The sequence below is a fragment of the Pyrus communis genome, chromosome 2, assembly GCF_963583255.1.
Source record: "Pyrus communis chromosome 2, drPyrComm1.1, whole genome shotgun sequence".
In the NCBI taxonomy this organism is placed as follows: Eukaryota; Viridiplantae; Streptophyta; class Magnoliopsida; order Rosales; family Rosaceae; genus Pyrus; species Pyrus communis.
Window position 1 is genome coordinate 27,368,008 of NC_084804.1, and position 10,778 is coordinate 27,378,785.

Genomic DNA, 10,778 nt, shown 5'->3' on the forward strand with positions numbered 1-10,778 from the left:
AATCAAATTTTGAAAGCTCAAGAAAGTATTTCAATTTTCATTTTCTTTAAACCTGAAAATTGAAAGCAGTTACAAAACAAATTTTAATTTTCAAATATAAAAAAAAAATGAGAATACAAATTTCATCGAACGACATTTTAGTAAATATAAAAATAAATCGACAAACATGTGTGCTTTGATGGTTCAAATTCGTATTTGATGAGAATCGAACATAAGATATGTCATTTATAAAATAAAATGAATACTATTACACCATAACGAGCGTTTAATTGTATAAAAAATATCTCCCTTTGGGATAAACTAACAAAAGTACCGGTCGTTACACCTCACCGCAACTGAATCAGTTGCGGAGCTTGATATCAATGGAGGCTCTAAACCCCACCACAGCCCCCAAATCATGTCTACCCAGAACCCATTTTCTCAAGGCCCCTCTCCTCCACTGCCCCTTCAAGCCCATCACACTCTCTTTTCACAATTTTCAAATTCACAGACGTTCCTTCCGGCGGCCACCTCTCTCCCTCTCAGTCACCACCACTTGTGGGCTGAAGACCCCTCAAGACAGGAAGAAGAGCAAGAAGAAAGGAAATAACATAACCAAGCAGATTATACTCTCCGAAAGAGTGCCACCAACTCTGGTGGAGAAGAGTGGCGACGCCGACGGAGGCGAGGAAGCTCCGGTGAAGTCAGGGAGTGGGAGTGGGAGTGGGGTGATGGGTCTGATGAAAATGTTGTCGATAAGGGTTCTGTCGGTTCTGTCTTATCTGCCTTTGGCTATTGGAGAAATGTTTGCCATTGCTGGTCTTATGGCTCTGGGTATGTTGAGTTTTTGGGTTTTGTTATCTTTGAGTAAGCAGCTTAATGACTTTTGCTTTTGGCTTTTTTCAGTTTGTTGTTTGCTAAATTGGGTTACTTGCTGGTGTGCTTGTTAGTAGTTGCTTTAAATTTGGGTTTTTTTTTAATTTTCAATCCACGTAGCTTGTTTCCCTGGCTTATAACTGTGGGGTGGAAATAAAATTTGATTTATTTGTTTTGGATAATTTTTTTGTTTTTTCATGAAAAATTAGAGTTTATAAGCAATGCTCTTTTCGGAATGCTCATAATTGTAAGCAATGCCTTGTTTTGTCTTATGAGGTATTGTAAAGAGAGATGTTTTTATCTTCATGTGGAATTTTAAGTAGGCCTTGTGTCAATGCAATACTTCTGCAGGAACTTTCATTGATCAAGGTGAGGCCCCTGATTTCTATTTCGATAAATACCCTGAAAGTAATCCCGTGTTGGGAATTTTCACTTGGAGATGGGTTCTCACCCTTGGGTTTGATCACATGTTCACATCGCCCATTTTCCTTGCACTTTTGACTCTCCTTGGTGCGTCACTAATGGCCTGCACTTACACTGCACAAATACCCCTTGTCAAGGTTGCAAGAAGGTTTGCTTTCATTTTTCGTTTTACTTTATGATCCCTAACTGGAAATGAGTTGCGCACTGCCCTATTAACCGTGGATTTAATGGTAATAACAGATGGAACTTCATGCAATCTTCTGAGGCCATCCACAAGCAGGAATTTTCAGACTCTTTGCCGAGAGCATCAGTTGAAGATTTCGGTGTTGTTCTTATGGGAGCTGGATATGAGGTTATATATTTTTATATTCTTCTTTCTTTGTTTACTCTTTTTAGGAAACTTTTATTTTTTGTTAATTCCTCCCCCTGAATTATTTTTATCTCCTTATATTTATAGCTACGTGTTCAATATGGGTCGCTTCATCCTTTCAGGTATTCTTGAAGGGGCCTTCTTTATATGCTTTCAAGGGGCTGGCTGGTCGGTTTGCCCCTATTGGAGTACATCTAGCAATGCTGCTAATAATGGTAGGTGGAACTCTTAGTGCAAGCGGGAGCTTCAAAGGAACAGTTACGGTTCCACAGGGTTTGAATTTTGTTATAGGAGATGTGATGCACCCTATCGGGTTTCTCTCTACTCCAACTGAGCTTTTAATACATAGGTTCATGTCAACAAATTCTACATGAACTACTACGACAGTGGTGAGGTGAATGTGTATGTGCTCTATTTTGTTTGCTTTATGCTACCTTATCTCGCATGTTCTAAATGATAACGTTTATAATGACGTAATCATCTCACAAATTTTGCTTGCTCAGTACTGCTAAATGCATAGGTGGTTTACCTTTTCGTCCCCTTGTTTGTGTCCCAGGTATCACAATTTTACACTGATCTTTCACTATTGGACCTTGATGGTAAGGAGGTGCTAAGGAAAACAATCAGTGTAAATAACCCTTTAAGGTATGGAGGGATCACGATTTACCAGACAGATTGGAGTATTTCGGCGCTACAAGTTCTCAAGGATAATGAAGGACCCTTTAATTTGGCGATGGCACCTCTTAAGATCAATGGAGACAAGAAGCTTTATGGGTCCTTCTTACCCATTGGAGATGTGAATGCTCCTAATGTTAAGGGAATGTATGTGATTCTCCTACAGCTATATCTTTTCTTGTACCATTTGAATATGGAAGCTAAATTCCCAATTGGTTCTTGTTGGTGTTTCGAACAATTACAGAAGGCTCAATTGGGATGGAGAACCTTTAAAGCTTAGACGTTGCTTTATTTCCCCTGCCCCTTCATCCTTAAAAAAGGAGGGGCAGTGACCACATCTTTATCGACAGATAATTGTTTCCGGTTGTTGCTTACCTACATTCTTTTATCTAATTTCAGATCAATGCTTGCTCGTGATCTACAATCGATTGTCCTGTACGATCAAGAAGGAAAATTTGCTGGAATCCGACGACCAAGTTCCAAGCTTCCAATTGAAATTGATGGCAACAAAATTGTTATTGTAGATGCAATTGGGAGTAGCGGTCTTGACTTGAAGGTGATGCCTAAACATTTTCTTCAAAATTGGTGTACAATTTTCTTCAACTGCATCCATTCTGCCTTGAAACTAAATCGTGTTCTTATCAGACTGACCCAGGAGTGCCGGTTGTATATGCTGGATTTGGTGCTCTAATGCTCACTACTTGCATCAGTTTTCTTTCTCATTCGCAGGTAGAATTCAATTATACGTCTTACCAGTCAGTGTTTTGTGTTTATAAACCAGAAATCATGTACCCCAATTTTGATGAAGGTTAAAAATGGTTTATATTTGTCTTCATCAAGTAGGCTTACATGTAATCTGGTGTCATCAATTGGCACTGCCTCTATTATAATCCAACTTTATAGTAGGATCACATAAAGTTTCTAATGCATAAGTATTTGTAGTTTGGGATGGTATCATATATGGGTGCCTATATCTTACATTGATATTTCTTTCTTTGGTTTTGTTGTACGTAATTGTTACGATTGTTGAAACTGTTCCCCCAAATTATTAATATATGCTTATGTTCCTTGTTTTCTCCTCTGCTCAAACTAAAGATTTGGGCCTTACAAAATGGAACAGCAGTGATCGTAGGAGTAAAAACTAACCGAGCAAAGGGAGAGTTTCCAGAGGAGATGAACCGCTTGCTTGATTGTGTTCCAGAATTAGTTAACTCGCCTCTTTCCAGGCAATCAGATAGCATTGTTGGCTAGTCTTTGAGGCATCTAAGATGGAATAGCTGTTCTTCTGAGCACCGAAATTAAATCCAGATATCGCTCCAGTTTAAAATGATTGCACAGAACTTCAAACAAAAAGAGAGAGAATTCATTACAAATTTATGAAGCAGAATTCAACACGTTGGCAGAGCAGTTGAATTTGTTTTTATATGTATACGTACCAGCATCATACCATTGACAGTATGGTTTCCAGTGCAAGTGCAAAGTCGATGCTCTTCAATTGTATGTATTTATTTATATATGTCCAATTTTTTTCTCCAACAACTATCAAACTTACCATGCACATTGCAACAGTTGAGCCGCATTCGATTCGGACAAGGGTACCATTCTTTACATTGACTTGGCTTTGCATTCTTTCAGTTTGTTTGTGCAAATGTGTTGATACTTGTTTCTTTTGCTTAGATCCTTACATTTCAGCTTTATTGAGAAGATTCAAAACATATTTGGTTTTTTACACTGAAGGGTGAGGGATTTGTGCTAATTCACGCAGAGCCTGAACCCGAAGATGATCTCATTTTTACAGTTAATATCTTTGCACCGAAACTAAAAAGACTAGAACCTGAAGAGTCTCTATTGATGTTGATGCTCCAAATCTTAAAAAGCTCAGTTACGATGGCAACATGTTGGTATTTTACTCGTCAAAGGATGCGAAAACCCTAAGGAACGCCAGAATTAACTTCGCGCGGACCATGCAGGACGAACCTTTGAATTTGCCCATCATGATGTTCCTCTTGTACACAGGCTTTTTACTGTAATTGTCCACGTTGAGTATCTACCACTTTCAGGTCCTATTTTCCGGGTAAGTATATGCTTCTAACTGGTTTTCTTGGAGGCTCGATCATAGCCTTTTTATGTCCTGGAAATATCGAGTTTTGATAGTCATTCATTCGTCTCTACTTTTATTTCTCGTGAAGGATCCCAACTCGATGCATCAGTACATCAATATCTTGTGCATATGTTCAATAAATCCCTAGCACTCCCATGTATTGGTTGATCCATTTGGCAACACAACGAGGATGACGTAGAACATGAATGGATTTCACCAGAGTCTCTGCCTATTTGTTTGTTGTCAAGCCTCAAGACTGTTTGCACGAGTGGATTCCGGAGGCAGCCAGATGAGATGAAAGGGGTAGAGTGATAGACCACGTCAGTCTGTGACTCTCACTTCCGAGACTTCAGGGAGTTGTGATCGCTCTAAACTCTTATCCATGAAGAGTTAGCTTAGGTTACAACTCTTTCAAATGTTTGTTGGTTCTCGGATATATATCTTTCCTCCAGTTTGTTGTAATCTTTAAATTTTGAAAAGCCTTGTAAATAGGGATTGCTTTCCCTGATGTAATCTAAAATGCAATATAAATACATGCAGCCTCTCGTTAAGGGGATATGCAATTAACGTGATCTCTTGAGCATTCTTAAGATTTACATGGTATACGAGCCTTAGCAAGTCCAACGACACAGATCCAATTTTTTTTTCCCAATGGCTGATAGTTCCAACGGTGCTGCAACCCCAAACATCTCCATTCCCAACCCAGCATTACCTGCTATGAACTCCTTCTCGTCTATGACTACAATTGTCAATATCAAACTGGATCGAACCAACTATCCTCTATGGTTGGCTCAGATTCTCCCTATTCTCAAGAGTCGTGACTTGATGGGTTATGTAGATGGGTCCATTGCATGTCCTCCCAAACAGCTTCCTGGTGCCGCTGAAATCAATCCTGCATACACAACCTGGGTCCATCATGATCAAATGATATTGAGTTGGATAAATGGCTCCCTCACGCCATCTGTGCTATCGGTTGTGGCAAGCAAGAGATGCTCTCGTGATACCTGGGAGGCTCTCGAGCAAAGGTATGCTTCCTCGTCCCAAAATCGTATCTTGTTTCTTCGGAATGAACTGATGCAAACCAAAAAAGGAGATATGTCTATTGCTGACTATCTTGATCGAATGAACTCGATTTCTGACAACCTTGCCCTAGCTGGGCAACCAGTGAATGATGATGAGCTTGTCCAGATTATCCTGAACAATCTGGGTCCTGCCTATGAAATGACTGTGAGTGCTGCACAGGCACGTGACACCCCAATCACGTACCCTACACTTGAGGCTCTCTTACTGACAATGGAGAGGAGGATGGCTGAGCAAATTGCTCCTACTGTGGAGGTTGCTCCTGTGAATGCATTTGTGACTACCAGAGGTCGTGGTGGACGACTTCGAGGTAATGGACGTGGTGTGTCTCCGTCTGCACGTGGTGGTGGTGCTGCCAACCAGCGAGGTTTCTTTCCTCGCAGTAATAATCAACGGCTAAACTCGGCTTGCAATGGTGAGAAGTTCACGGCTACAGGTGAAAGACTTACTTGTCAAATATGTGGAAAACAAGGGCATCCTGCCCTAGATTGTTATCAAAGAATGAATGTAGCATATGAAGGGCGCATTCCAGCCAAGAGACTTACTGCTATGGCAACATCATCGGTCACCATCAACAAGCAATCTAATGGACAGTGGTTGCTTGACACGGGTGCTAATGCACATGTCACTCCAGATCTATTGAGAAGATTCAAAACATATTTGGTTTTTTACACTGAAGGGTGAGGGATTTGTGCTAATTCACGCAGAGCCTGAACCTGAAGATGATCTCATTTTTACAGTTAATATCTTTGCACCGAAACTAAAAAGACTAGAACCTGAAGAGTCTCTATTGATGTTGATGCTCCAAATCTTAAAAAGCTCAGCTACGACGGCAACATGTAGGTATTTTACTCGTCAAAGGATGCGAAAACCCTAAGGAACGCCAGAATTAACTTCGCGCGGACCATGCAGGACGAACCTTTGAATTTGCCCATCATGATGTTCCTCTTGTACACAGGCTTTTTACTGTAATTGTCCACGTTGAGTATCTACCACTTTCAGGTCCTATTTTCGGGGTAAGTATATGCTTCTAACTGGTTTTCTTGGAGGCTCGATCATAGCCTTTTTATGTCCTGGAAATATCGAGTTTTGATAGTCATTCATTCGTCTCTACTTTTATTTCTCGTGAAGGATCCCAACTCGGTACATCAGTACATCAATATCTTGTGCATATGTTCAATAAATCCTTAGCACTCCCATGTATTGGTCGATCCATTTGGCAACACAACGAGGATGACGTAGAACATGAATGGATTTCACCAGAGTCTCTGCCTATTTGTTTGTTGTCAAGCCTCAAGACTGTTTGCACGAGTGGATTCCGGCAGCAGCCAGATGAGATGAAAGGGGTAGAGTACCTGTTGAAGCACAGTGAGGTTCTGAATATCACGGTACTTTACACCCCAAGTAACTATTTAGATGAAGAGATGAACTTGTGGAAGGACATTTTTCTTCCATCCTGGGTTTAAACAATCTCTCTTCCTCCGTAGTTTAAATGAATTTAAAGTAGATTATTTTATCACCTATTAAAAGTATAAATGAAACAGAGATGGCCATGCGAGACGGGATTTATTATTGCTTGATTTTTACTCCAAGGTTCATTTTTGCTTGGTTTTTACTTACAAGGCTTCCCTTTCCAAGGTTGTGAATGGTCCTTTCTTTGGCGAAATGTGAACGTGTTTAAAGCACCTGTGCTTTCGATTGTCTTTCTGTTTTAGGTTTTCTATAGCGGCCGATTGATAATCATTTCAGTTTTAGTTCCTTGTGAAAACGATATCTAATATGCAAAACTTCGGTTGCATTGAGAATGTTATTGAGGAACTTGTATATGAGTTTACACTTCTAGGGTACAAGGAGCCTTACAAAATAAGATACAGTAAGACTTACCGCTCGATTAGACAACGATCAAGCTGCGTGCATAACCGGGTACGGTGTACCAATGATGATGCCCAACTTGGATTACGCTAGTTGCAGGACGTCTTCACGCTTGAGGTCGAACACCCTGATAAGAGTGTCTTCAACAACCTGGAAGAAACCCAAATGGATTTGATCAATTATTAAGCTAACAAGCAAAAATTTCGGCAGATAATGTGAATTCAAACAAAAGCGGTTCAGTGGTTCAAATAATATTCACATGGATGAGAGTTACCTTATCGGGAGTAGATGCCCCAGATGTCACTCCAATAGTGACAGGACCTTCCGGCAGCCAGTTTTCTTTCTCGACCAACTCGCCATGCTACCAAAGAAACACAACAGACAGTTATGATACGTACCTAAAAGACAACAAATAACTGTACATGAAATTTTGTTTCTGTTACTGTTTTCCGAAAGAACGACATAAATTTGTAAACCATAACAAACTAAATTGCAGTTCTATGGCTTCAGAGACTCACATTGAGCTTATAAGCTATTCTGTTTCCAGGGCCTATTCTCTTCTCACTATCAATCCAATACGAGGGAATTCCACGTTCTTCTGCAATCTCTTGTAGGTGAGAGGTGTTACTTGAGTTCCACCCGCCAATGACTAACAAAAGATCTAGCTTTTCCTCAACGAGCTTGTACATTGCATCTTGTCGCTCCTGTAAAAGGAGCATATACATCATCGTGTACATTCTCCAAATTTTAAATTTTCTTAAAATGTATACAAAACTATAAACTAGCTTCACAAGGGTATGCAAGTTGCTGCTGCAGTGGGGCATTAGAATAATAAATACAATCTTACCAGAAGATAAAACACAAAGCATGGTTACAAATTGTTCCATGGCACACCAACTACAAAGAAATCTAAACCAAACCCCAAAAACCATGAACTAGAGAAAGAACTTGCCTGAGTTGCATCACATATTGTGTTGAAGCTCACAAAGTGGTCATTTATATTTTCCACTCCATGCTTACTCATCATGGTCTTCTCTACTAATTTTCCTGTTAGATTGCAGATGCAATCAATAATTTACTCAAATAATCTGTTCGCCGCAGATGGACCAACATAACATAACTTCAAGGACTAACCAATCTCTTCAGTTTCCCCCTTAAGCATTGTTGTCTGATTTGCAATCCCAACTTTTACCAGGTCTCTGTCTGGATCAAACCCCGGAGAGAGTGCCTTTTTAAATTTCTGCATTCAAAGCCAATAAAACACTTCAACACTGCCTGATAGTATCACACAACCAAATGAATTGATATAAGCAACTTAAAAACAGCACCTCCATAAACGCCTCTTTAGTTGAGCTAGAACCATTAAGTTCCCCGCCAAGAATATAGTCACACACATACGTTGCCTGAAATAAATTTGACATTAATAACTAATTAGCTTGACAAACAGAACAACTGAAGCTAAAGAGTAAAAACTTTTAACTTCGGCAGCAGTTCTACGAGAAAGTACAAACCATTGTATACCTCATCCATGTTTTTCACTATAACATACTTCCCGGCAAAAGAAGCAGTGGCCACAGTCTCCTCATGAGAATATTTCCCATGAATGATCGAAGTGTAATCTCCTTTCTTGTGCTTCTCCACAGTATTCCAAACCTTCACACGAAAACACCAACATAACATATCAGAATCAATTTAAATTTTCGCCAAAAATATTAAACGGACTAAAAATAAAATTGCCAACCTTGGAAACCCAGGGGCAAGTAGTGTCAACAATTTGAACATCTCTGTTACTCAAGTCGAGCATCTCATCCACTCCGGCTCCGAAAGCAGGCAAAATGACCACATCGTCCTTGTTCACCACCTCAAACTGCTTCTGACCTTCCTCTATCGGAATGTTCTCCACCTTCATCTCCTCCAACCTCTGCTCATTTCATCTCAACACAATCAATTAGATAATTAACTAATATTTTTTTTTTTTTTTATCACAGACGATATTAATACTCAAAGCTACACTAATGGAGCGTTTTAACCTCGGACAATCCACAACTAGCCACAATCCACCATTAGATGATTAATTAACTTTTTTTTTTTTTTAAAAAGGGGGCAACCAATGGCAAGCCACAATTATCTACTCCTGGCCTGGAGAGGCTATGCAGAATTTCACCTGGCCATGGCCACAGTCAAGCAGACTCATCAGCTCGGGGCATCAGGACCTCCCACATTTTTTTGTTAATACAAACAGTAAACCAAATACAACTGCAAAAATTAATTAAGCACCTTATTGACCGTTGGATTGTGGATGATTTCGTTGGTGATCCAAATCTTATCATCGGGAAACTGCTTTCTGGCCTCGTAAGCAATCTGCACGGCTCTCTCAACGCCCCAACAGAATCCGTACGCCTCCGCGAGCTTCACCGTCACGTTTCCCCAGGTGTACTCGAACCCGTTCTCCTTCAACGTCTTGATAATATCGCCTTAAAACATCAAAACTCAACAATTAAACTTAATTAATCGACTAATTAACTGTTTAATTACTGATTCTGAGGTGTAGCTGCCCCGATTACAGCTTTCTCACTTGTGTACTCGCGGTTCATGAGCTCCAATGTCACCTCCTTGTGGCCGAAGCCTCTGCGGTTGTAGTTCTTGCTTCGAGTGAGGTTCTTGCGGAAGACCTTGGCGTCGAAGTCGGACTCGACGGCGGAGGAAGAGGAGTCGCCGGAGCATCGGACGGTGAAAGGTTTCCGGCAACTGAGAGATACCCTCCCGGCGAGGCTCTCTGAGAGGAAGAGATCGTTACGCGGTAGAATTCGGCCGAAGTGGAGAGTGATCGCCATGGCTGAGAGAAAGGGATAGAGAGAGGGAGAGGCGCGTGGAGAGAGACTGGAGTTGGTTGGCACTTGGCAGTGGCGGTGTTCCTTTTATCTTGTGGGCAACATTGTGCCCGTGCCCCATGAATATTACGTGTTTTTTTATATTTATTATATATATATATTTTTTGTGGGTTGTCGTTTTACGTGAAGAATCGGGACTTAGGGGTCGTCGTTTTGATACCTGGACGGCGGGGACGGATGTGTGAAATTACCGAAAAGGTTACCGTAAATGGCAGGTTGCATGAATCATAATAGGGAGATGAACGCGTGGCTTTTGGAATGTTCCAACAAATTTGAAAACACAAATAATGGCTCTTACCATTTAAACATATTTGGACAACAAAATAATTTTGTGGATTAAGAAATTTTGTCTAAAATTTGGTGGTCGGAAACAAAAATGGAAAAATGTAGAAGTACGTAATTATTTGGAGATTCGTGTTATTTAGTGATATATAGTATTGAGAAATTTCTCAAGTTTTGAACCAATTTGATTTCATTTGATAAAATGAAAGCTACAAATTATAATTTATCC

At 40.3% G+C, this 10,778-nt stretch overlaps 2 protein-coding genes across 2 annotated transcripts; one reads left to right on the forward strand and one right to left on the reverse strand.

The window, feature by feature from the left end:
• The first annotated feature begins 335 nt into the window (after positions 1–335).
• Positions 336–3,931, forward strand: LOC137726711 (cytochrome c biogenesis protein CCS1, chloroplastic-like). Its single transcript, XM_068465646.1, is given in 9 exon segments — positions 336–813; positions 1,207–1,426; positions 1,519–1,630; positions 1,771–1,978; positions 1,981–2,042; positions 2,205–2,470; positions 2,723–2,879; positions 2,969–3,052; positions 3,419–3,931. Coding segments are annotated over 9 exon segments (1,716 nt in total). The 5' UTR covers positions 336–362; the 3' UTR covers positions 3,575–3,931.
• A 3,348-nt stretch (positions 3,932–7,279) lies between these two features.
• Positions 7,280–10,314, reverse strand: LOC137725313 (4-hydroxy-3-methylbut-2-enyl diphosphate reductase, chloroplastic-like). The gene is made up of 10 exons (XM_068463959.1): positions 9,952–10,314; positions 9,654–9,850; positions 9,118–9,297; positions 8,898–9,029; positions 8,705–8,779; positions 8,511–8,616; positions 8,329–8,423; positions 7,895–8,080; positions 7,651–7,737; positions 7,280–7,526 (listed from the first exon to the last, which is right to left on the reverse strand). The coding sequence occupies exons 1-10, from the start codon at positions 10,208–10,210 to the stop codon at positions 7,461–7,463; spliced, it is 1,383 nt and encodes a 460-aa protein (XP_068320060.1). The 5' UTR covers positions 10,211–10,314; the 3' UTR covers positions 7,280–7,460.
• Positions 10,315–10,778: the final 464 nt, after the last annotated feature.

Bases quoted from the DNA above. Each gene is read 5' to 3' on its own strand.
- LOC137725313 (XM_068463959.1), bottom strand. From the start codon at position 10,210: ATGGCGATCACTCTCCACTTCGGCCGAATTCTACCGCGTAACGATCTC. The intron at 9,298-9,653 runs GTGCTTAATTAA...TGAAATGAGCAG, and splicing joins ACAATCCAACGGTCAATAAG to AGGTTGGAGGAGATGAAGGT. The intron at 8,424-8,510 runs GTTAGTCCTTGA...GCAATCTAACAG, and splicing joins GGGGGAAACTGAAGAGATTG to GAAAATTAGTAGAGAAGACC.